Source organism: Talpa occidentalis, unplaced genomic scaffold (assembly GCF_014898055.3).
Source record: "Talpa occidentalis isolate TD23 unplaced genomic scaffold, MPIMG_talOcc4v2.1 talOcc4.10, whole genome shotgun sequence".
Classification (NCBI taxonomy): Eukaryota; Metazoa; Chordata; class Mammalia; order Eulipotyphla; family Talpidae; genus Talpa; species Talpa occidentalis.
This window is the reverse complement of record NW_023600993.1, coordinates 7,892,292-7,918,282: the sequence shown is the minus strand read 5'-3', so window position 1 is coordinate 7,918,282 and position 25,991 is coordinate 7,892,292. Positions and strand designations below refer to the sequence as shown.

The 25,991-nt window shown below is 51.2% G+C and overlaps 2 protein-coding genes across 2 annotated transcripts; one reads left to right on the top strand and one right to left on the bottom strand.

Annotated features, from left to right (window-relative positions):
• Nucleotides 1–543: 543 nt before the first annotated feature.
• Nucleotides 544–9,268, bottom strand: CHCHD4 (coiled-coil-helix-coiled-coil-helix domain containing 4). Its single transcript, XM_037523702.2, has 3 exons — nt 9,099–9,268; nt 4,474–4,572; nt 544–2,300 (listed from the first exon to the last, which is right to left on the bottom strand). The coding sequence occupies exons 1-3, from the start codon at nt 9,118–9,120 to the stop codon at nt 2,002–2,004; spliced, it is 420 nt and encodes a 139-aa protein (XP_037379599.1). The 5' UTR covers nt 9,121–9,268; the 3' UTR covers nt 544–2,001.
• Nucleotides 9,269–9,464: 196 nt separating this feature from the next.
• On the top strand, nt 9,465–25,854 carry TMEM43 (transmembrane protein 43). The gene is made up of 12 exons (XM_037523690.2): nt 9,465–9,667; nt 12,904–13,053; nt 13,870–14,004; nt 14,637–14,731; nt 15,794–15,843; nt 16,074–16,143; nt 16,919–16,989; nt 17,873–17,994; nt 18,236–18,310; nt 18,788–18,889; nt 21,690–21,807; nt 23,811–25,854. Exons 1-12 carry the CDS (start codon nt 9,656–9,658, stop codon nt 24,011–24,013), a joined length of 1,203 nt encoding a protein of 400 aa, XP_037379587.1. The 5' UTR covers nt 9,465–9,655; the 3' UTR covers nt 24,014–25,854.
• Nucleotides 25,855–25,991: the final 137 nt, after the last annotated feature.

The window sequence follows — 25,991 nt, the reverse complement described above, 5'->3', positions numbered from 1 at the left end:
GCCTGTGAGACACTATGAGTGTAGGGTAAAGAAAATATCAGGCTTTTCTGCCCTTCCGCCATCAGGATAGATGATGGATCCTTGTCCTGAATGCATGCCTGATGGCAGGCACCTGGAATAGGATGTGGGCATAGGTAGATGGGATTCAGCTGAGCTGAGACTGTGCTTTTTAAGGGCGGCGTCACGGGGGGATGCCAGCAGCAGCAGCAGCAGCAGCAGCAGCAGCAGCAGCAGCAGCAGCAGCAGCAGCAGCAGCAGCAGCAGCAGCAGCAGCAGCAGCACCAGCAGCAGCAGCACCAGCAGCAGCAGCAGCAGCAGCACCAGCAGCAGCAGCAGCACCAGCACCAGCAGCACCAGCAGCACCAGCAGCACCAGCAGCACCAGCACCAGCAGTAGAAGCCTAAGCAGAAGCCGAGAGAGAAGCCGAGAAGCAGCAGAACGAACTCTAGAGAGCCCAGATAGAGTGAAGACTTGCCGGGGGCTGGGGGGCTGGGAGGCTGGCAGGCCTGCCAGCCTCCCAGCCCCCCAGCCAGCACCCCTGCCTGTCATATGCCTGGTGAACCCCAAATAAAAAACCTGCAAAACTACTGAGGACTCTGACTCCTCCTTTACCTGGTCTGCATAGGATCAGAAAACCTGCACTGTGCCTGTTCCTGCCCTTACAATGAGTCAAAGGACCCAGGTAAGCTATGCCCAGATTCATGAGCAATAGAAGTTATAAGGTAGTGTTTGTTGTTTCATGGTGTTAAGTTTTAAGCAATTTTTAATGTATCCATGGATGACTAACATATTGTGAACAAATGAGGCATTACTTCGTCTCAGTCTAAAAATGGTCTAACTGTTACCTCAGGCAAGTTACAAGAAAGGGCTTCGGCTCCCTTTCTTCAAATGGCGAGACTTCCCATCTCACAGATTAACAGTCATGTCTGTAGGAAGGCATCTGCTCACAAAGAATTGGCAGGCTTTGAACTCCACACAGAAAAAAAATTTTTTTTTGGGGGGGAAAAAGATTTATTGTTGTCTTACTATATAAAAGATGCCCCATGTGACAAAAAGGTGAGGTAGACACTGATGAGGTTTGTCAGTGTGGGGTCCTTGGGTTCACTCTGGGAAAGGTTTCACCAGAGCTCCCTCAACACAGAAAATTTTAAGACTCAAATCTGGTTAACCAGTATCTTCATAGAGAAATTTCAATTAAAATTTTCATAACTTTTATGTCCTTATATCAAAAGTATTTTTAACTAGTAAAAACAACACATTCAAAATGAGGTAAAAATCATGGTCTCCTGTTTATTGAATACTTAATTCAAGCCTCGCCTCACCTGGCTGCTACTCTGGTCACAAGTAAGTCCCCACCTCTCAAGAACACTGCATCTGAACACGTGAGACAGAGCCAGTGTGAACGCAGGGCTTAGAAATAACAAGAACAGCAAAAAAAAAAAACAACCCAGCCTTTCTCTTCACTGAGAATGGGATTGTGGATCAGTGCAAATATGCACTGTCAAGATGGATTTTGGAAAATAAGAGCTGATCATCTGGCCTCTTCTATCAGGAACAGCCACTAGCCAGCATTTTTAAGGAAGATATTTTGTTTCTGTTTTATTTCCCAAAGGGGTATAAAATCCACTACAAGTGAAAAGATGAATCAGAAGAAATCAGCTCACTTACAAGAGATGCTCCCAGATAATGATTTTTGCTCACTGAGATTATTTAGCACGTCATTTTAAATAACAAAATTTAGGGCAATCTGACAAAAAAATTCTAAAGTGGCCAGCTACATTTGCTGATCAGTTTATATGAGACATACATACATAAAACCCCATTTTTTTTTTCAGTGTATTGTCAAGGGACCAAGGGCCCTGATGATCAAAATAAGTTATTTTGCACATTACAGTACACAGAACAACAGGAAAAGACATGTTCTTGGAGAGTGATGGAAAGGCATTTTGCAAAAGGTTCGTATCACTCTGAAGTGGAAGGACTGGAGTCTCATGGCTTTCATTAGCTCGACCCCTTCTCTTCTTTGGTTGCAGGGGCTTCACTGTGATTTGTTTCCTCTAAATGTTCTGCTGGCTTCTTCTCCTCATCTTCCTCATCCTCCTGGGGATAGAGATCCGGGTATTTCTGCATGCATTCCTGCATGGCCCGAAACTGATCTACACAGTCTGAGCCCTTGACATCCTCCGTGCTATAGTGGAAGCAGGAAAAGGCCGACTTGAACTGTTCCCCACAGGGACCGCTGGCCATTCCCCCAAGACATGGACAATTCCAGTTAATGTCTCCATTTGGTAGTATCAACCCTGGAACAGCAAGATGGGCAAGGAAAATGTGAGAGATGTTCTCAAAGGCTCCAGGAAAGCAAAACTGTCTCCACTTTGTGGGTCCAGAGTTTCACAGGCCATTCAGAAGGTACAAAAAAGTATGAACTGCTGCCTGGCAGGCACTGGACTGTGGGTCTAACTCTTGAGCTGGATGGGGCTGAATGTCTGCATTCCTGGAGAGAAGACACCATCAGCCTCTTTCTCTATGTGCAACACTGAGCAATGGTCTATACCACCTTCTGGTGTTGTGGCTGTGCTCCAAGAACTGAACACTGAAAACTACTTCGTTCCGAGAAGAGGGTATCACCTGGACGGTTAGTGAGAAGCTTTTTGAAAGTGAGAACACTTAAGAATCTGAGGTATCACTCTTCTCCTTCCAGTCTCTGCACCTCTCCCATACAAATGATCAGCACTCCCCACCCCCATGCATCCTGACCCTTAAGTCCCTCTAGCTCTGTGGCTGCCTCAGCAGCTCAGGACAGCGCAAGGACCAGGAAGATGTCCAAGACCTGTTATACAGCAAAAAGGCTAGCGGCATACCAAAGCACAGTTCCATTTTTATAAAATGAAAGAGCTAAAGAAAGAGTAAATGTAGGGGACCTCGCTGGTGGCGCAGCGGTTGAGCGCTGGGTTGCGAAGTTGCCCGCAGCCTCTGCAGCGCCGGTTCGATCCCCAGCTGCTCCCTGGCCACCGGAGGAGGGTCCCACATGGTGCGCAGACCTCTCCTGCCGCCCGCTGCTCCCCTCAGCAGTGTACTTCGGTCCTTCTGCCTGCTCTGCTCCCCGCTCTGGCTCTGGAGAATTCTCTCACCCTCCCGCGCTTCTGACTGTGCCCAGTGCTTGTATAATTAAATAAATGAATAAAAAAAAATGAATGAATAAATAAATCTTTAAAAAAAAAAAAAAAAAAGAGTAAATGTAGGGCCTCCCTGGTGGCTCAGGGGCTAAAGACACAGCGCTATCAAGCTATCACCAGCCACTGTAGCACAAGTTCGATCCCCAGCTGGTCAGGGAGCTGATCCACATGCCACAACAGACCTCTCCTGTCTTGACCACTGTTTCCCTTGGGAGTGTTTTTCAGTTAATCCACCTGTGCTGCTCCCCACTCTGTCTCTGGTGAATCCTCTTACCCCCATACCTCTGGCCTACACCCCAGTTCTTGTATGCATAAATAAATTTAAAAAAAAAAAAGAGAGAGATAGTAAATGTATTAACCAAACCATTCAATTATACATTTATGTTGTAAGGCGGTGGTTATTACAGATGGATTTTCATTTGCAGTATTATACAGACCCTATACTTTTTGAACCTTACACCTTTTCATATCTTAAAACCTGTTTGCATCTAAATAGCATTTCCTGGTTTTCTAAACACTTTCAAAATGATGGAATCATTTTCAGCTTTGTGACAAGCACAGATGCAGCATGTTTCCAAACCTGCAATCAAAAGCCCGGCATTCTAGCTTCCTTGACCATTCCCACCTTCTTCCAACCCTCAGCTTTCCTACCAGTCCAGGAGAGCTTAAAGGCGCTCCTATCTTTTTGATTCTATGAACACTGATTCTGCCATCCTGGCAATCTTAGTTAATCCACACATGTCTCAGCCACAGAGCTGGGTGCTGGCAGGCAGGCAGCTGGCAAACGTTGGCAGCCTACTTGCAGTGTAGAGTTCAGATCCTGGGTCCCCTATCTTGAGTGACCTGTCCATGCAAGGGGCTTGGTGGACCACCACAATGAGAGAATAATGACTTCACCGCCTCACAGAACCAGGTCTCCGGCTCCTTATGTGCCTGCCTGCCAGCAGTCTTTAGATGTGGCAGAAATCCATCTAGTAATGTGGCTGAGTGGGAGGTTCCTTGTCACCTTAATCTACCAATAACTTCTGGGATCCAATGACACCTTCCCCCCAAAATGTAACTGCTGCTAAGCATCCAACTAGCTTAGGTCAGTGCCAAAACCCAGAAGGGAAGGGGCAGAGAACTCCAGTGAGGACTCTTATGGCCAGAAAAGTGCATGAGAATGAGGGTGGGAAAGCTCAGCACAGTCCCTGGCACCTGAACAAGTTCACCGTCCTGAGATGGTTCACGGCTGAGACGAGCATCTAAAAACCCAGTCCTGACAAGTGCGAACAAGGACTTTCCCTATATCACTCACCATGCTCCTCATACGGATCATTGGGGTCGTCGGCCACCAGCTCTGCGTTGCTCGGTGTTTCGTGGTCTTCTTTGGTCACAAATATAATTCGATCCTTCCCTAGTGTTTAGAGAACAGAGGAAGAAATGTTTCATTCAAGAGCAGTGAATCACCCCTAAATCCAAAGTAGCCTCACAAACCACATTTGGAGACTGCCCTGTGAAATCTCAATGTGAGGGGGCCCTCAAACTGCCTTCTCTGGTCTTTGTTATGGAATCTGCAAGCCAACTGTCTGCTCAGTGCTCGCAGCCGGAACAACTCTACCATGGTTGTGGACAAAGTGTCAGGCACCTGCCCCCCATGTGTATCTCCAGGTGAGAGGTGAAAAACACCCTAATCCAACCGATGCAGACAAGGAGCAGTCCTTGCTCAGAACTCCATGGTGTCTGACTGTCCTCACGATTTCCCAGCAGCCCGTGAACTCTGCATCCATTTGCCATGTCTCCCCTCTCCCCATGCCTCGCACGGCTCTGCAAGCAGCCAGCATCCGGCCAACACTGGTGGAATGAAGAAAACGCCAGACTTGACTCCACAAGGAGCTCATGGAGGTATCACTCATGGAGGGGGTCGGGGGAAGGGAGAGGATGGCTGGGGTTGGGGGGAAGAAGCATAAAGTAACAGAAGACTCGGTTGAAGCCCTTTATGGGTTTATCCACAGGGTTCACGCTGCACAGAAATACTGGGCACTTGGCCAAGGTGAGAAGGGCACACACATGAGCGCCCAGCCCGCAGCCTGCAGCCCGCTGTAGCCCACTCAGCCGATGCAGTCATGCAAGTCTGTTCAAGATGCCCTCTGGGGAGAAAGTCCGTCACCTGCCTCTGCAAAGCTGAGGACCCAGCTGGTCTAACAGTGCTCTGGCCAAGACTCCTCGAGATCCCTTGGCCCCTCATGACATGGGAGAAAAGGGTGCAGCTCCCCTCAGCCCACTAGCCTGGGAGGCGCTTCCCAAGCCCCAGGAAAGACTGCACGGAGGAGGAAGTGCTCCACAAAGTGCTGATGTGATTAACTTCTACTCTTTTTTAGAACCACCACCCAACCTAGACCTAGCAGGCTGGGTGGGAGAGTCGGGACTGTGGTGCTGCAAGGAGCAGCAGCAGGAAGCCAGCCCTTCATGTGCACAGCATCTTGGTCTTGGCAGGCAGAGGGCCCCAAGGCTCCTGGGAAGCAGACTGGTGGGTGCCAAATGCATGTTTTATCAGAAGTTTCTCCTTATGGGAGGTTGGGTGAGCACAGAAAAACAAATCAGTTTTGGCTGAACCAGGATGGGTTCACTCCAGGATTCATTTCAGCTAGCCTTACTGTGACCCTATAAAGTTGTATCACCCTCAACCATTTATACAACAAACTAAGGCCCAGAGTGGTCACTCACAATCAACCAGTTGCAATGGCGAGGCAGGCACTTCACTATCAACTCCACCCAGAGCTCTTTCCCCTACACTGTAGCAGTTAGCACCCCACTTTCCTAAAACCTATGGCCATCAGCTAACCACACAGCAGGAATCTGTCTGATATTCCCATAAGGAGTGGGGTGGGGGAGCACTTGGACGAATCTGACCAGTTTTCAAAACACATGAAATTAATCTGCAGGATGCTAAGCAGGATTAGTTGTGCAAATTTCTCAGCACAGCTCTGACAGTTTTGTTACCAAGATCTCAGCTCAGTCCAGTCTAAATGGTAAGCCGAGTCTCAGGCACCCAAGGCAAAGGGTCCAAACTGGCCAGACCTTACCAACAAAAGGTGAATCAGCCTTTTTGCCACATCTGTACCACTCATGGGCTTCACAGGTAACTGTAATGTACAGCCACGATCAGGAATCTCAGACCTGGTGCAATCCCATTGAGAATGTTCCAGGCCCCTTCCACAGGGCAGAGTCCTCTCATATACCTTCCAGGACAAACCCTGTAGTGAACAGTTACACCACTGATCACAGGACACACAGGACATAATTATATCTTTACTCACTTGCATCCTTTTCAAATCTTCTCCAACTGTCTGCTCATTTTATCCTCACCAATACCATGAGGGGATATTACTTTATCTTTTTACAGAGACAGAGGAAGTGGAGACCCAGAGGGAAGAAGAAACTACACACAGTAAAGTGAAGGCAGAGCAAGAACATGAACTCTGGCCTGAAAGATCCCAAGGATGCCACCTTATATGCCGCCCACTGGGTGCCTGTCCCACCAGGTCTTATTTACTCCCAACAGATACAGCTGTGAAAGAAAGAAACAGTCATAAGAATGCCAACTAATGGGGTAACCTGCTAGATTAGTAATCTTCATGAAGTTTCTCTAGAGAAATAAATAGTAAGACAGTTAGGATTTCATTTTCAAGATAATCTAAAAATGCTGATATTGATATAAGCATAGTAGAGATATTGATAACCACTTACACTCTTAGAGTTCCAATCAAAAGATTTTAATGATCACGTATGTTGGCAAAAGGGATGCAGGTGGACTCAACACAGAAATGACACCTTTCTAGCCAGGGAGGGCCACGTGACTTGCAGTGACCACGGCATGCAGCAAGCGAAGGGCTCTCATCATTCTGAGACTGGCTCTGAATGGCTGAGGCCATCAGATAGTGGAAACAGTTAAATGAGGCTGGCACTAAAGCATATTCTTTGTACAAGGGCAAGTAAGTTTCAGTCAAACATCATCTGCCAGCACTGTTGATGAGTGGTGCGGTTAGATTCACCCATTCATCTGTCTGGTTTTACAGTTAGTTAAGACGACAGGCTAATGTTTATACCTAAGTGCAGGTTTCTTAGACATTTACATAGTAAAAGAAAATTTTAAGCACCAACATGAGAATTTCTGTCCTTTATAATTCATATATGACCCAAATTTGTGAAGCAGTGATTCCCTAATGTGGGAATGACTAGCGGCAAGGAACAAGATCCAGGCACTTTGAAGCTGAATGGTGGTCACAATTATTTTTGCTTGGATAATTATGGAACCAAAGTGCTAGTGAGAGAACCAAACCTCAACTGAGGACCCCAGTGGGGCACCACTGTGCTCCAGTGAGACCTTTGACCCAGGAAAAGACAGGGATCTAGGCTTTGGTGGCAGAGCAACAATTGCCTCTCCTTCCCAGAGAACCTATGACTCCTATAAATCCTCAAGGACAAGGAGGGCCTTATTTATCTGCACAACCGTATATCAAAAAGACTAAAAAATAATTTGCTAAGTGAAGAAATCAATTAGAGGCTCAGAAAAAGGAAATAAAAAACAAGAGGCCTGCAGTCTAACAAAATGGTAAGGTTAGAGGACTTCTGTTCACAGCACAAGTATTAATCCATAGAAATAGTCCTCATTAGAGACAGCAGTGAGTACTATGGCTTTATGGCCCAAGGAAGGAGTTCTAGAAGCAGGGTGGGATGCTGTGGAAATGCTCAGCATTTTGGATTAAGTTGTTCTAACTTTTGAAATGTTAGAACTCAATTCTAACATTTACTAGGCATCTGCATTGTGCCTGGCCCCCGTAGGCCCTCTCCTTCTCTGGGCAATAAATTCCCTGAATTAAAGTGAGGGAACTGGAATAGTCACCAAATAATTTCTGGGTGAGTTCAACTTTGTAGCCTTTTATTCCTAGGTGTCCACTAGCCCCATTACCTGGCACAGAAAAAGTGCTTCATGAATATCTGCTGAATGAATGGCCACCCAATTTCCCCCTCTACAAGTCTGGAAACTGGAGGGGTCAGGTGGTAGCTCAGGGACAACAAGTCAGTTAGTGGCAGCATATGGGGACCAATCTCAGCCAGGACATTTCTGACCTAGTGGGAAGAGGTAACAACAACCGAAGCAGCAAGGAGGGTGAACCCATCTTTGTTGAGGGGGATGCAGGAGGGGTGTTCCCAGCAAAAGGCTCCCAGGAATCTAAGCGACACCTCATTGAATATTTCACTGCAGTTCTGGATCCAGACTGCCAGGGTTCAAACCTCAGCTCCAAGGCTTATCTGCAGTGGTAAGCCAATTCACCAATGTCTTAAAAAGTTTAACTCTTCAGTAAAATGCGGGCAATAACAGAATCTAATTTATAAAGGTCGCTGAGAGATCAGTGAGAAAACCCAACAGAGCTCCCTGAACAGTGTCTGATACTTACTAACGGCTCAAAAACTGCTGCCGTTGGTGGTCCTTCCACCACGCCAGCATTGCGCCCAACCAGTGTGGCAACTTTTCGGGACTCTTAAAAGGTGCATGCAAATAAAAACACGTGGAGTGTGGGAAGAGCGGTAGTAATAATAAATTCCCAATTACGAGCTAAAAGAAATGTGCGTAGCACTTCCTTACACCCCTCGGGCCTACATTAGGACTTCTCCCACGTGCTAGTCCCTCTAAGCTCCGGGTTCGAGCCTCTCAGTGACCTTGGGCCAGCCTCGTTCTTCCCGTAGTCTGGGTTTTCTCATTTGCAAAATGGGGAAAGCGACCCCGCCGCTCAGCCCGCCTCGAGGGTCCCCAGGAGGATACTACGGGCCCAGTCCTCTGCGGGGTCGTGGGGGCTCTGGGGCCTGCGGGGGCTGTATAGGCGGGTGTCCCCTGCTGGCCTTCGTAGGCCGGTCTCTATGGCAGCCCGCCCTCCCTACCTTCCTGCCGGCAGTAAGACATGGCTGCAGCCCGGCACGCAGACCTAGAAGCAGAAGCCGCAGTAGCAACAGCGGCGGCGGGTTCACGTTGTGACCTCTCCTTAGGTAGGGCGGGCGGCTCTGAGGCCCGCGCGGACCCGCCCCCTCCAAGTCTGCCCGCCGCGCGCCTGCCTCCGCGCCCTCCGAGCCGCAGACCAGACCCGCAATCCGAACTACATTTCCCAGCAAGCCGCGCGCCTCTTGACCACGCTCCAGGCTGTATGAACTACATTTCCCAGGATGGCTTGCAATGCGCAGACGCATCATTGAGGTACCGGCATGTTGCAACGCTGCGGAGAAAGCGCCGGACCCCGGACTTCATTTCCCAGGAGTCCTTGCGGCTCACAGACGCAGAAAAACTGGGGCGGTGACTCTTCTGCACCTCCTTCCTAGTTCTGGACCGCGCGCGGATTTTCGCCGCTCTCGGGCAGGAAGAAGGTAGCTGAACTTCGCATTCCTGCCGTAAACTCATCTCCCAGCTGAGCAGAGCGAAGCGGAGCGGCGAGCCGGGTCCCACCATGGCCGCGAATGTGAGTGTCTCCCGATCTGTCGGGCCACACCCAGACTCCCCCATCTCCCGGGGCCTCCTCGCTCCCGAGGGGGAGCCTACGTCCCGTCTGCCGGTCTGACCGTCGTCCGTGCAGCCTGCTCCTTCCGGAGCCCTCTGCTTGCCTGTGCCCGTGGCTTCCGGCCGCTAGAGCGGCTGTTCATCTCCCTCAGCCTGTCCACCTCATCCCCGGGTCGCGCCTCTGCGGGGAGAAACTAAGGTGCTGCTCCGGCCTGGTCTCTTCACCGGTGTGCGGCGCCTTCCACCTCCCTCCTTTCATTCCCAGTACCGCCCGGGCCCTTGGGGTTCTCAAATTTGAGAGAACCCAGGGAAAAGACCAGTCGGCGAGGAAAGGGTGGGACGCTGACCCCAGGGGGAGCTGTCCAGCAACCACGGGCACAGCTGTCCCGTGGAGGGGCGACGTGTGTAAACGCAGGCCATGATGCTGCAAAGGGTCGGGCTGGTTTGGCAGCCAAAGAGCTAGGATGATGGTGAGAGGGGGCGTTTCCCTCCCGCGGACCCTCCTCTTAGCGTGGATTTGGTTAGAGACCCTGGCTGAAGGCGGTTTCCTTCTCAGGGCTGCTGACCTCTCCTCCCCTGGTCGGCCTGGAAACTTTCTATTTAAGCCCAACAAACGGAGCAGCACCTCCCATCAGGGTGCTGGGTGTGGGTGAAGCTGGTGACTCACCACCCCCTCCTCTGTGAAAGTGCCTCAGGAGCCAGCCTGGGCGCCCAGCCAGTCCCAGTGTCTTAGCTACCCTCCCCTGGCCTGTCACACCCACCTTCCAGGCCCCTCCTTGTCCCTGCATCCTCTCTGCCACCCACACTGCCTGAGAAGCTAGGGTTTGTGTTACCCACAGCCCTAGAACTCTGCCCCTGGTTAGAATTGTCCAAGAAACTTTGAAGACTTGAATGCTACACCTCAAAAAACCTCAGAGGTGAGCCATGAGACCCAGCTCTGCCAGGGGAGAGAGCGGTCCAGAGATCAGCCTGCCCCCAGCATGTGGACTTCAGCCCACCCCATACCACCACCGCCATGGTTTAAAAATGGGGAACTTCCCCAGCAGAGCAAGGCACTTGCCGAACTGCCTGTGTCCTGCAAAAGGTGCTGAAGATGGAAGACTTTGAAATCAGGCAGACCTGGAGACAAATCCAGATTTTTTTTTGTCTCAGTGACTATGTCTCAGGGTTTATATTTCCTCATGGAATTGATTGCTCTGAAGTTTGAGATTCTGATTTATACAATGCCTGGTACATTAAAAAAAAATTCTATCTTCACAATCTAGGACTGGTGGTCCTGGTAGTCAGAGGCCATCTTGGGTATGTTGGGACCTAATCTTCACTAAGGAATGTAGATGAATTTGGATATCCTCTGCTGCCAAGCCTTTGTTGATTCATCCAGTCTTTGGGTGCACATTTGTAGGAGTCACCAGGTAGTTGAGGAGGAGAGATCTGAAGATGGTAGGGTGGAGCAGGGAGGCAACAGAAATCTTAATCAGTATCTTAATCAGTATAACAATTGTCCTGTGAAGGAGGTACTATTTCTGTCTTCATTTTATAAGCGAGAAAACAGGATCAGAGAGGCAGAACAACTTACTCAGGGTTACACAGCAAATAAATGACAGAGCTGGGATTCTAACTCAGTTTGTCCATTTCCTGGGCCTAAGTGTCCACCTGTGTTCCCACCCTCATTGCCCATTGCTTCTGAGCCCAGAGTGCTGGGATTGTGCAAGGAGCCAGTGTCCAGATAGAGAGCCCAAAGATAGCCTTGAGGGCAAGGAAGACAGGCACAGGAAGATGTCCTTCCATCTAGGGGAGGCCAGTGAGACATGATACACTTGGCTCACATTCTGACCAAGTTCCCAGCAAACATGGAGGATCACAGAGGAGATCTTGCCTAAATTCCCATAGGTGGTACGTGGTGGAGCCTAGACTCAAACCTAGTCCTTCTGGCTGTAGATTCTTGTCCTTGACAACAAGACTGTTCATCAGAGTGGACTCACTCCAAACCATGCTTCTGTTATGAGCTGCACAAAGCCTAATCCGCTGTCTCTGGAGTTTGAGGCCTACCATGAACGCATGTGGAAGTGCCTAGCTGCCCTTGTTCCCACACCACTGGTCTCTACATCCCAGCCAGAGCAGATGGGCAACTGTTCCTCTAGAGCCACTTCCTACTTTCTCACTGTTGCTCAGACAGTTCCCCCCGCCCAGGATGCCCTTACCCCAGGGTCTATCTCTGAGATCCTACTCAAATGTCCCCTCCTCCAGGGAGACTGCCTTGATTCCCAACTGGAAAGGGTCAGTCCTTTAACATTGGATCCACCCTTGTTACTAGATATTCAACATGGTGTGGCATTGTTTGTGGCTGTGTCTTGATAACTCTAATGCCTTTCAACCCCTTCTGTAAGTAACCCCACAGGGCCCAGCATGGCCCTCAGAAAGCCTCAGAATTAAGTTAAACTTAATTCAAAATATATCTTTAATAACCTCTTGTAAAATAGTCCAGAAATTTCTTTAAAAACACATATCCTGCCTCTAGTCCAACAATTCAATTGTAGTCTATACCTGATACCCATGGGAAATGAAAGCTCATGTCTACAAAAGGCCTCTCACATGAATTTTATTGGAAGCATTGTTCATAATAACTTAGAAGTAGAAACAACCAAGATAACCATCCAACGGTGAATGAATCAACAAATGTAGTGCACTCTAAATAGAGCCCTAATCAACTATAAAAAGGACCTGATTACTGATACATTCCACTGTGTCCATTAACCTCAGAAGCATGATGCTACCAAAGGCTCTGGATAGAAGAGAGTTCATGCTATCAATATATGACTGATCGTTCCATTGTTATCATGTAATTTGGTATCTGTGCATGTTTCAAAATTCAGCTTACTTAAAAAAACTAAATTGTTGGGGCTTCCCTCGTGGCACAGGGGTTAAAGACACAGCGCTCTCAAGCTATCATCAGCTACTGCAACATAAGTTTGATCCCGGCCAGGGAGCTAACCTACATGGCACAACCTCCTCTCTTGCCCACTGCTCCCCTCAGCACTGTATTTCAGTAGATCTGCTTGTTCTGTTCCCCTTGTTCTGTGTCTGGTAAATCCTCTCACCCCCCACACCCCAGTTCTTCTATGCATAAATAAATACATCTTTTAAAAACAAACAAAAAATGAATTGTTGCTCTAATTTTCTAAAATGTCTTTTTCTCAGTATTCCAATACAAGTAACAAGAGAGAACATATGAAAATTACAACGGACCCCCAGCCAGGCTTCCTGGAGCGGCTGAGTGAGACCTCCGGTGGGATGTTTGTGGGACTCATGACCTTCCTGCTCTCCTTCTACTTAATCTTCAGCAATGAGGTATGATGCTGGGATCCCTCTGTACAGAGCATAGGCCCCCCACAGAGTCTGGGAACACAGGCAGCAGAGACTGGATTTGGTCATAATGGCTTAGGTTTTAAAGAATTCTTTCTGTGATGACCCACCTTGCCACTGGCATAAGTGGCTCACATGCCGCTTATATGGCCAGCTTTGGGCATGGTTGGATCCAGGTGTTCATGCTGGGCCACCAGCAGTCTCCATTTCTTCATCTAGTGGCTGTTTTTCTCTGTTGTGAATTTTTTTTTCTTTGCTTTGTAGAGGCACATATGGCCCAGCAACTCCAGGGCCACTTGCAACCAGCTTAGCAAACCCAGAGAAAAGGGGGGAACCATCTCTTTCCCAATAAGTTAAGCAAACGTGGCAGGGAGAGCTTGGCTTGGGTACAGTCCTCTCTGAACCAGTGCCTCTGGTCATTGGACACATGTTCTAATGGCAAGACTTGGGTCACATGATTTGGACAGCAGATCAACTGTGCAAACCTCATGAACTGAGAGTAAGGGAGCAGAGGAGAAGCCAAAGAAAAATGGGGGTGGGGCATAGGGAGGCAGAAGCACCAGCTGTCCCCACCACGGGAGCAGTGCTGAGTCGATGGCGCTTTGAGAAGAGGCTGCTGGGAAAGCAGGAATCCAAAATTGCAGACGCCACCCGACCACTTGTTAGACCCCAGTTTTTAGCTGTATGAGGGGTAGGCCAGTCGCAGTCCTTCTGAGACCGCAGCCGGCCCCGTGCGCCGAATGAGCATGGTAGTACAGCCTACACCTGAGCCACTGCAAGCTCACCCCTCCTTGGTCACAGGGTCGTGCGTTGAAGACGGCAACCTCCCTGGCCGAGGGGCTCTCGCTTGTGGTATCCCCCGACAGCATCCACAGCGTGGCCCCAGAGAATGAGGGGAGGCTGGTGCACATCATTGGGGCTCTGCGGACGTCCAAGGTAAGTTTGACAGTGGTTGCTGACCAGTCAGAAACATGGGGCACACCACTGGGTATTGTATGGTTGAGGATGTTAAACATGGTTAGTGGACACATTTGGTGTGAACGCCAACTCCACCAATCAGTGGATGTGTAGACCCATCACTCCTGAGTCTCAGCAGCTTCACCTGTAAAATAGGCAGAATAATTGTAACAAACTCGGGGGCCAGTGTTGAACACTTGGAGGGATTAAGTAGCTGACCTGACGAGTGCCTGGCACACAGTGTGAGCTTTACAAATAGGTGCTGAAAGAATTGTGATTAGCATGTGTGTCTGGTGCAAGGCTACACAAGTTCTCTGGTTATCAGGCCTCTCCTGTTTGAACGCTGAATCCTCTGTTGTTGCTCACATCTCAGTGCAACCGGAGCCTCTTCTGTGAGGTCACACCTCGTGGTCACAGGTGCTGGGTGCTGGGAATTTGGGGCAGGTGGCATCCTGAGGTTCTCTAGCACACAGCATTGGCACACTCACCACTCCTTTCCTGTTCTCTATACCTGTTCATTTCTAAGCCAGCCTTCCCCAAGCCAGGGATTCTGGACTAATAGGAGTCTTGTTCTTTATGTATCTTGTTTGTTTGCTCGATTCTTTTTACAGCTTTTATCTGATCCAAACTATGGTGTCCACCTCCCAGCCGTGAAGCTGAAGCGGCACGTGGAGATGTACCAGTGGGTAGAAACTGAGGAGTCCAGGTGAGGTGCCAGGAGGTCAAAAAAGCAGTTGGGGATAAAGATAAAGGAGATATAGATGTTAGGATAAAATGGAAATGGCTTTCATTTTGACACTTCTGAATTTTTTTTTTTTTTAAGATTTATTTATTTATTTATTTATTTATTTATACGCGCACTGGTACAGTCAGAAGCACGGGAGGGTGAGAGAATTCACCAGAGTCAGAGTGGAGAGCAGAGCAGGCAGACTGATGAAGTACACTGCTGAGGGGAGCAGCAGGCGGCAGGAGAGGTCTGCGCGCCATGTGGGACCCTCACCTGGTGGCCGGGGATCGAACCGGCGCTGCAGAGGCTGCGGGCAGCTTTGCAACCCAGCACTCAGCCACTGTGCTATGGGGAGGCCCTGAGACTTCTGAAATTTAAAATGTAAAATCTTCCTATGAGAAAATTGTCAAAATATCCCAAAGTAATTAGCCAATCATCTTCTGTTTGGAGGTGGTAGAAATCCAGCTCAGAACAGCTTCCCTTCTCTGGGAAGTTCTAGGGACACCCATACTTGAGGCAGGAATCTGACTGCGAGCAATGCCCTCCCATGTGGGTTCCGTCTCCTCGCCTGTGAGGGCAGGCGGGCTCCCAGCATGTGTCCTGTCCACTCTAACAGGAGCTACAGGGCCAGACTGGGGTCAGCTGGAGCTGGAGTGGGGTCAGCCCCACCTGAGCCACATAGGATGGGGAGACAAAGGCAGCTCAGCCTGGAGAAGGGCAGGTATAAGGTACCTTCCCTGGGGCTGCCCTGGAGAAGGGGGTGCAGCCAGATCTCTGAGCCCAGAGGTGGGGCTGTGACCCCTGGTACAAGCCAGGTAGAAGCAGATTCAGCTCAGGGTGAGATAGTGCTTTTTTCCAGTCAGGGCTTCAAGGACAGCTGGCTGCCCCAGAGTAAGTGCCCTGTGTCTGGGTGTGGACAAGGGCTGCTCCACTTGGGGAGTCTGACCCGGTGACTCCAAGTTGCTTTCAACTAGAGATGCTTAGAGATGGGAATGGCCTAGGTGTGAGGGGCTGACCGGACTGCCTGTACTGTCCCTGCAGGGAGTACACGGAGGACGGGCAGGTGAAGACGGAGCGGAAGTACTCCTACAGTGAGTAGCCTTACCCTGCCCTGCCCCCACCCCCGCCACTCCCAGGCCTGCAGCTGATGCCTGTGCTCACGTGGTCTGTGGGCTCAGCTCTTCTCCCATGCATCCAGCCAGGCTCCAGAAGCTGCTCCTTCAGCACCTGAGGGGTCATGGATTTGGATAAGAGGACTCAGGCCTCAGACCTGTGGCCACTCTTACTATGGTTTCAGCGCTATTCCTTCTCCCCACGACAGACACTGAATGGAAGTCAGAAATCGTCAATAGCAGAAACTTTGATCGCGAGATTGGCCACAAAAACCCCAGGTGAGAGCTGGGCCCTGGGCGTGTGTGCAGCCTTGCCTGGCATTGCCAGCCTTGGCTTTTTCAACTGAGTCATGGGGTTGAATTGACGAAAATGTGGAATGTGGTTCTGAGGCCAGCTCCTGTGCTGGACACAAGGAACACATAGGCAAGACCAACTCTGCCCCAAAAAACTCCCCTCAGACAAGTCAGGAATATAAGACCTGGGCTGGGTGCCTGCAGACATTTGCCTGAGGGCAGTTTGAGGGAAGTGTGTCATGAACAGCGCTGAGGCTGGGAGGATAATCAGGAAAGGCCTTCCTAAGGTCTTCTGAAGTTTTGGCGGAGGGAGGTGAGCACAGGGATGGGGTGATGAATGGCATGCCCTGGAGTGTAGCTGTAGGGTGGGCTGCTTGTAGTGATGGGCAGGGCTGTGCCAGGACGGGCTGGAATGTGCACCGTGGATTTTGGATGTCCCTGGGACTGGGGGAGGTCAGGGAGGGCGTGAAGTCCATAGTAGTTTCATCTGACAGCTGCTGGTGGGCCGGGGCAGGCTGGGAGGGGTCTGGGCAGGAGGGTGTGTAGCTCTGGGGAAAAGGATACAGAACGAGGAGCCCAGGTCCAGGGAGACTGGTGTCCAGGGGGTGGAGCAAGTGGAGTAAGGACAAGGTGTCTCAGTGCTAGACTGGCTAGACTTGTAGCAGCCACCTGAGTGGGCTCCTTGCCCAGCACTACCAGACTGCACCCCACTGGTGCCCACCTCACAGATGGCTCCCCTTGCCCGCCCACCCCCCCACAGTGCCATGGCAGTGGAGTCCTTCACGGCAACAGCCCCCTTTGTCCAAATTGGCCGCTTTTTCCTCTCAGCAGGTAAGTCTCGGGTCCCTGCAGGTAAGCTAGTAGGGCTCTTCCGGAACTCAAGCCTCAGAGGGCTAAAGGGGCCCCCACTGCCCTGGATAGTCAGCACAGTTCCCAGAGCATCTTGCTTTGGACCAGCACATCCCCAGACGACAGGGACTCATGTAGAACACCCCACATGGATGAGGTTCCTCTGAGACCTGGATTGTTCCAGAGGACTTCCAAGTACCGCCTGTTCTGACCAGACAGCCCAGAGCTCTTCCTCAGAAACCAATAATCTTGGAGACTGCTCCTAGGCATCCAGCTCTGAGCTCTTCCCCATGTCCAGTGCTGGGCCAGGGAGCAGATGGTTCATCACACCCCAGTGACCCCAAAAGATGCTTTCAAGGGATAGGGTATCACCATTAGCCACACCAGCTCCTAGGCCTCTGTCCCTGGGCCTGACCCGGGCAGATGGGAGAGATGACACTTAGGGTCTCAGTAGAAAGGTGAAGGAGGAAGCCCAGTGATCCAGGGCTGGGCCTGTCTGCCTAGCCACTGTGCTGCTCAGCTAGTCCTGCTGTGCCAGCCAGTCCTGGCCACAAGTACAGTCTGTGCTGCAGTGGAGCCGGCTTGGACGCAGAACCAATCTGAGGCAGAATGGGCACAGGGCTAAGGCCACGCTTAGAGCTGTGGTCACTCGGGGGGAGGAGACGGAAGGCTTCCTGGCAACATGGAGGGGATAGGTTTGGAGAAGGGCGCTCTGAGTACAAAGACCCTGAAGAGGTAAGCTAGGAGGAGGCAGCCCTGCTGGGAGACATGTATGGAGCGTGGTGAAGACTCTCAGGGTGAGGGGTTGCGGATGGAGGGGTATTCAGTGGGCACACCGTTGTTTCTAACCACAAGATTCTCTCAGGCCTCATTGACAAAGTTGACAATTTCAAGCCGCTGAGCCTTTCCAAGCTGGAGGACCCACATGTCGACATCATTCGTCGAGGAGACTATTTCTATCACAGTGAAAACCCCAAGTATCCAGAGGTACAAAGGGGACCCTTTGAGCACCCCACTCCCTTCTTCCTTCCTGACAACACACAGGAGTCCATTTTCTACTTAAAACTTTTATTCATTTCAGTTGAATTCACAGCTGTACTTAGCAAATGCAGTTGGAGGGGCGAGGCGCTCTATGTGACAGGACCACCTGGGCAGAGGATTCCATGTGCTGTGAAGCCAGACTTACTGCTCCCTGCCTCACTCATTCTTCTTCTTTTCCTACCCCTAGGTCGGAGACCTGCGAGTCTCCTTTTCCTATGCAGGGCTGAGCGGCGATCACCCTGACCTGGGCCCAGCTCATGTGGTAATTTGGCTTACCCCGGGTAGACACGGTCAGGGCTTCCTAAACCCCCTGGACTCAATACCCTGGACAGTGTTGTGAGTGCTCTGGCCCTCCCTCTAAGAAGTGCATGCCGGTGCTCACACTCCCATAGTCAGGCCTACATATTTCAGGGACCCCTGTCCGACAGCCATCCTGTGGACCTCTGTGTCTAGAAGGATCTCCTAACGATGCCTAATGAGAGTTCTTCCAATCACATGCATCCTTTGTCCCAGCCCCCATTTTTTGCTCTGTAAATACTTGGTCTTCATTCCTCAGCCTGTCATGTGCAGTCCCACCTCGGCCTCTGCTGCCACCCAGGAGCCTCCCTAGAACTGTGAATGCAGCAGCTCAGCCAAAGATCTGGGGTGGCAGGTCTCCCACTCACTCCCTGGCTGGAGGATACTGGGACCGCCTGGGCTGATCACCTGCCTCAGCTCTAATACAGAATTCTTTGACCAGGTCACCGTGATTGCCCGACAGCGGGGTGACCAGCTGGGCCCATATTCCACCAAGTCTGGGGACACCTTGCTTCTCCTGCATCATGGGGACTTCTCAGCAGAGGTGAGCTGCTGCTGCCCCTTGTGCATGCCTTCCACTGCCATCTCGTGGTTATTTAACGAGCTCTTGCTACTAGTGATCATGGCCCATAGAATGAGGCAAGAAAAAGAAATGGGCACAATCTCCCCATGTGTGCTGATGGTGCTGGGCACTGAGGGCAGAACAGTGAGCAGAACAGGCTCCTCCCCTTCATCTTGGGAAGAGAGATCCATCCAAAAACAAGTAAGTCAGGGCCTCTATATTGAGTGTTTTAAAGGGGAGGTAGAGGCTCTGAGATGAATGTACCCCATCACAGAAAGTCTTTTGGACAGTGGCTGCAGGCCTCTCTGACTTAAATTTGCTGTGTCTCAAATGAAGAGAGAGAAGGTTCAGGTTCAGGTTCAGGTAGTTCAGGCAAGAGTGGCCATCAGACGGGCTCACTGAGTCATGGACACCTGGAGCAATGGTGTGGCCACTGCCCAGAGAAGAGGGGCGGGGGGTGAACCTGCTTGAGGGTGGAGGCGCCTTTGGAGGGGTGCTGCTGCATTAGGAACATTGGTGGGGGGCCAGTGAAGGAATCCGAACTATGAGTCCCAGGGGCAGGTGAGCGAGGACGAGTGCCCTGCAGATGGCCTTCCCCATCTGTGAGATGGGAGGGCCATTGTACACCTGAGCCCCAAGGACAAGAGTGCGGATCTGGTCAGTTGCATGCCTTGAACTTAGCCTCCCTGCTCTGGGAAGGGGAGGTTGCTCTTTAACAGAAAATTCCCATTTTTACTACATTGTTGATGAGCACTATGTGTCACTGGTGGGACATTCTGTACTGGCCAGAATGGGACTTTGTACCCAGAAGGGCTAGAAAGGAAAAGGCACGTGGGTGCCAGGGAGTAGCTGTGACCCTTTCACCTGTTATTAGGCCCTCAGCTGTCATTCCTCTCACTTGAACCCCCAGCCCCAGGGGGTACGGTGATCCGGGAGCCGCGCCCCTCCCTTATCTGACTGGGATGAGGGTGTGGTCAACCTAAGCCTAGGAGCCTGGTTCCCAACCTGGGGGTGGGGCTGCCACCTCCCAGCCTGCTGGGCGGGCACTGTGAGTCACCCTCTCCTCCAGCACCTCTCAGCCCCGTGAGGACTTTCTAAAATTAGGAGGCCTCCTGCAGGTCTCAGAGCTGCTCTCAGAGAGAGGTGTTATGGCTTGGGGCTCAGATAACCCCCCAGGAGAGAAGGTTCTGACAGAGCACTGGTGCCTACAGCTTACTTAACCACTGGGGTGAGACCTGGCACACATTACTTACCCTTCCAGAGCCTCAGTTCTCCTGCTGTGCCCTAGAGATGAATGTGCCCCTGTCATCATATCATTTTGAGGATGAAATGGGAACTCGTGAAGCACTGAGGATAGAAGCTGCTCCACAGCAGCAACACATGTTAGCTGCTGTCACTGATAGGGAAAGGGAGCCTGCGTGAGATTAGGGCCAGGGCGGCTCTGAAATGTCACTTGGGCCAAGACTGAAAGAATGAGTAGGAGTGGGCCAGGCAGGGCTGGGCAAACATGCTTTAGGCAGAGCGCCCACATGTGCAAGGCCCTGGGGCAGGACTGGCAGCCCAAGGCGGGGTGCTGGGGTCAGGGCCTTGCAGGTTGCTGTGCAGAGAAGGCGGTGTGGGCGGGTAGGTGGTGGAAGCAGGGAGGTCCATGGGAGGAGGTAACAGCAGGGTCCCTATGAAAGACGGTTTCAGCATGGGTGAGGGGTAACTGTGAAGAGGAAGAGTTGGGGAAACGTGGACAGACCCCCAAAGTGTTACCAGAACTTGCTGACCACGTGGGTGGGAGGGGGTGAGGGGCGGGACAAGCCAGATGTGACACCCAGGTTTCTGCTGCATGTGGGTGAGGGTATAGCATTTGCTGACGTGGAGGCTGGGGGTCGGTGTCAGACCTGCCAACACATTGAGTGGAGAGTCACATAGGTGATGGAGCCCCAGGTGAGACCCAGAAAGGTGTCAGAGCTGTAGCTTTAACTGGGAGCACTGGCATGTGGATGGGTTTCCCTGGAGAGTGTAGACTGAAGAAGCGAAAGGATTTTAGCGCTAAGCGGATGGATGGACAAACAGGCAGAAAGCAGGAGGTGAAGAACAGCAACAAGACTGGGAGGGAGCAGCCTGAGAAGCTGTTCTGGAGGGAGCTTCCCGGGGCTGTGAAAAGAGCGTCCAAGATGAAGGGGCACAGACAGGAAGCATCCCTCCATGGCCAGCATGCTTATCTGGCTCAAGACTGTGAAGGAGTCTTGAGTGGGAGGAGGGCAGTGGCCCCAGGGTTCTCAAAGGAGGAGGGCTCTGGGCCTCCCTGGTGGCTCAGCGGTTGAACGCTGGGTTGTGAAGCTGCCCGCAGCTGGTTCGATTCCCGGCTGCTCCCCGGCCACTGGAGGAGGGTCCCACATGGCGCGCAGACCTCTCCTGCTGCCCGCTGCTCCCCTCAGCAGTGTACTTCGGTCCTTCTGCCTGCTGTGCCCCCCGCTCTGGTTTGGTGAATTCTCTCACCCTCCTGCACTTCTGACTGTACCCAGTGCTTGTATAAATAAAAAAATAAATCTTAAAAAAAAAAGGAGGAGGGCTCTGATGTGAAGAGGGCCCGTCCCTGCCACTAAGCTCTGTGGCTGGTTCTGTGCTGTGCCCAGTGGCAGGGGCAGCCAGACATGGTAGCCAATGTGCCTTTCCTCCTACTGGTCTGTTCAGCATGTCCAGTGGTTCCTTGGTTGGCACAGCCCCTGATCACCTGCCCTGCAAGTGGGTCAGCAGGCAACTCTCTGAGACATGACTCCCTTTCCTGCAGGAGGTGTTTCGTAGAGAACAGAAGAGCAACTCCTTGAAGACTTGGGGCCTGCGCGCTGCTGGCTGGATGGCCATGTTTATGGGCCTCAATCTCATGACACGGATCGTCTATACCTTGGGTAGGTGTGAGGTGATCTCACCCACCCTCCTGCAACCCCACTACCTCCACTGCTTCTCACGTAGTGGGCCGTCAGCCTCCCAGCCTGTGGGGTGCTGCCTGGGGCAGAGACCAGCCTTAGCCCCCCTCTGCTGCTCTGGCTTTGGGAGCAGTGGGCCGAGGAAGGCAGGCAGAAGAGATAGATGCTTCCAGGAGGTGGGGGCAGGGCTGATCCCCAGGAGGCAGGTCTAGTATCTGGGACCTGAGGTGCTGACTCCCTCCATCCATGTGTCCTCAGCTTGCTCTTCCAACAGAAGAGCCTGGGGAGTGGCAGGCGGGCTTCTTGGCAAGGCAGCCCTGCATCTGCAGTCTGTGAGGTCAGCTCTGCACAGCTGGGCAGGCCCTGCCTCTAAGCTTCTATTACCTCACTCCTGTTGAGCAGATTTTTGTAAAATGTTTGCAGATAGGAAGTACGTAGGACCTGTTATGGGTCCTTCCCCTCCCTGAGACCTGGGCTAGATTTGGGGCAGCCAGCCTCTCACGCACAGGGGAGGTTACCAGGCTGCTCTCGCCATGTGAGGTTGGCATCGCCAGGGATGACCCAGCCAGGCCCAGGGCTGAGCCCAGGGTGATGAGGAAGTGCTGGGCCTAACTGGACCTGGGAGCATGGCTTTCCTCCTGAGCCTTTGCCCCAGCACGTCCTTGTGCAAGCAGATGGTTCTGTCCAGCCCTCATTACGCCCCAATAGCAATTCTCCCCACTGCCCTTTCCAGCCAAGCAGTGGTTTGGCAGCTGTACATGCCAGGCTGTCAGAGCTGGGGACCACCACCTTCATTTTACAGATGGGGAAGCTGAGGCACAGGAAGGGAAGGACCTTACCTCCAGGGCCTCCTAGAAAGCATCCAAATGGTGCTTCTTGGGAACCATTCAGGAGAGACCAGAATTTAAGCAGAACCCCCGTGTTCCCTCTGCACAGGCTCAGCTTCCCCTGGTGGAGATGAGGTTGTGGCTGTCTCACCGGGCCCTTCTTTGAGTCTCTGACCATCTGGTCCTCTGATGCTCTTTCCTGGAATGTGGGTGCTCCACACTCAGGACAGAACCTAGCGGGGAGGGATCCAGAGTGCAGGTAGAACCTTCAGGAAACTGCAGTGCAGGAGCATTCATTCATCCCTCTGTGCCTTCTGCAAAAACTGTCTGGGGGCCTGCTGTGCACAAGACATTGCTCTAGGCCCTGGGCCCCCCCTAGGACAAACAAGGCCCCTGTCCTTTCAGGCTCAGCAATGGCTATGAGCTTGGCTCAGACAGTCTTGGAGGCTTTCTAGCTGTTGGACTTAAGGCGAGTTGAACTCCCTGGGCCTCCGTGACCTTGTGGTCAAAGGAGGTTGAGAATAGTGCCGTCTTAGAGGTGGATGTGAGGGCTGGATGAGGTGGTAGCCAACACCATGAACTCTTGCTTATTTTGAGGGCCCAAGAGGCACAGGGGCCACATGGAACTAGAGCAAGAGGTGCCACAAGGTGGCCTTTGGGGGGCTTTACAGAAAGGACAGGGCACCAGAGTTTGCTCTGCAGGCCCAGTGGCAGTGGGATCTGGGGCCCCCTGGCAATTGAGTGATGATCCCCAGTGGATAGCAGTACAAAATGCCAATCTGGGAAGGCTGGATAGAAAGGCTGGGCAGGCCAAGAACAGAGTAATTCCAGGTGGGTTCAATTGGATTCTAGATTTTATCCTATTGGGCCAGTCTCTGGGCCCTGCTGATAACGGCACTGCTCCTTGGTGAGTGTGCGTGAACAGGCCAAGTTTAGAAAGCACTTCCCTGCCTTCTCACAGTGCTGGATGCCCAACCACACAGCTTCCTGCTCTTCTGGATCTTCCAGCTCTCCCTAGGGAGGGGGTCTGCTTTCCACTATTACCCTTTCTCCCCTTACCCACCTGCAGCCAGGGTCCAGCCTTGTCTGGAGGCAGGAGCCATTGCTGACCTCGTGAAACAGAGCATGGTGGCCTCACTGCCTTTCTCTCCCCCGCAGTGGACTGGTTCCCCATCTTCCGAGACCTGGTCAACATTGGCCTGAAAGCCTTTGCCTTCTGTGTGGCCACCTCGCTGACCTTGCTGACCGTGGCTGCTGGCTGGCTCTTCTACCGGCCCCTGTGGGCCCTCTTCATTGGCTCCCTGGCCGTGGTGCCCATCATTATCGCTCGGACCCGGGTGCCTGCCAAAAAACTGGAGTGAGCCAAGCCCTGGCAGCCACCGAAACCCACATGGATCCTAGGACCTCAGGATCCAGGTCACCCCACCCCCTTCAAGCGCCACACCCGGGGTACGAACCCGGATCAGTTTTGGATTCTGCACCCACTCTGCTCTTCAGAAGGCCTGGCCGACAGTGCGCATGTGTGTTTCGTGTTTGGTGTCCTGCAGTTACGTCTTCCCCACTCCTTTCTTGCCAGTGAGCAGCTTTGGAGCAGAGGGCAGCTCTTGCCTAGCAGCATAACGAGCTCTCCGCTTGTTTCTTTCCTTCTCCTGGGAACTCACCGAGTGGCCGGTTCATGTTTCACCAAGCCAGTGTCTGCAGACAAGGCGTCGACATACTGCACCTGCTGTCCCATCACTCCCTGTCCCTCATTCTTGGAGGCAGCAACTGCACCCGCCATGATGCTGCAGAGCCACGCTTAGCAATTGTTAGTCCCAGCATCACTGAGATTGACTGATCAGCACAATCCCCACCATGCCAAGTTTGTGGCTACAACTTGAGTTGGCGCTTAAAACAGGAAAACCACTGAAGGTGGCATGAAGAGGAAAACGGACATTTACTGGGCTGTCCCGGTATTCTGTAGTTTGGCAGGACCTGTCAAGTGAGTGGCTCTGCAAAGCCCTGGTTCATTTTCTCTCTGTTACTTCACCTTTTCCTTCTACTCTCCCCCTGGAGGAAGTTGTTGGGAAAAAGATTTTAAAAACAAAAAACCTGAGTGATTACCATTTCAGACTGTTACAGAAAAGCACCCTTTTTCTAGTCAGTTGAAGTCAATTCAGAGCTCAAAAAGGTGTTAAATGGGGGTGTAATATACACGGTTGGAAAAAAGTTACCTGTTAGTGTTCCGGGTCACTGGGAAGCTTTCACATGCTTTTGAAACAAGTAGCAAAGGAGTTATCTTCACTCGAGGAGGCAATGGGGAATGGCTACAGGGCGAGAAAAGCCCTGCCTTTCATCCTCTGGCTTCAGAAACTCTTTACTTGAAGATGACTAAGTTTTTAAGTTAACCAATTAAGGACAAAGTTGGAAGCTTCCTTATGCCAAGTGGGCCCCTTCCTGGTGACCCCCTGCTAACCAAATGGAGCATCAGCAGCTGAGGCTGCTGGAGAGGGCCCCACCTGGCGCCTCCGTCCTGGGGCTCTCGGCCTCGGCATCAGCCTCAAGTGGCTGCTTCAGGGCCTGGTTTCATCTGTTACTCGTCCACAGCTTTACTCTTCCTAAATAAATGTGTGCTTGCTTACTTCATATTAATTCCTTAGTTTCCCAAGTGCTCTCACACCTTGTGAAAGAGAAAGTATGTGATAACCTGTTGTCTTAAATATCCTCACAGCCTTTGTTTTCCTGGGTATGGTTTGCTTTAGCAAGTAAGTATTTGGTAGTTAAACAAAGGGTCAGAACTTTCAAAACTAATAATCTAGTAGTAATGTCTTGTCCTGGGGTATCTATGCTATCAACTGGGATCCCCCATATTAAAAAACAGCCCCAGAAATGACTTATCTGGGCTTAAGGGCTGAAATAGTATTCACTGCTGTTCATTAGGAGCAGTTTCATCAACTCTTTAAATCCTCCAAGGATGCCTTTGGAAAAGAGTATAGCTAGCTGGTGGCTAAACTCAAGATGCTTGGAATTTGGTCTGTGTGACTTTTTTTCTTGTACTTATTTTAAATTACTGTCAATTTCAAAAGTGTTCCTAAGAGCAAATTATGTTAAAAAAACATTTGGTGTCTTTGGAAAATAATCATGAAATTTGTATTCTTTGTATTTTTGATAAAAATTCAAAATAAATTTAAAAATATCTTGGTATAGGACCTTGCTGTTATTCCCATACAAGCACCTTTTTTTTTCCTGGTAGTTTCTAAAATTTCTATTATATTGAATTTACTGAGAACTGTGAGGTTTTTTTTGTTTGTTTGTTTGTTTTTTGTGGGACCCTCGCCGGTGGCCAGGGATCGAACTGGC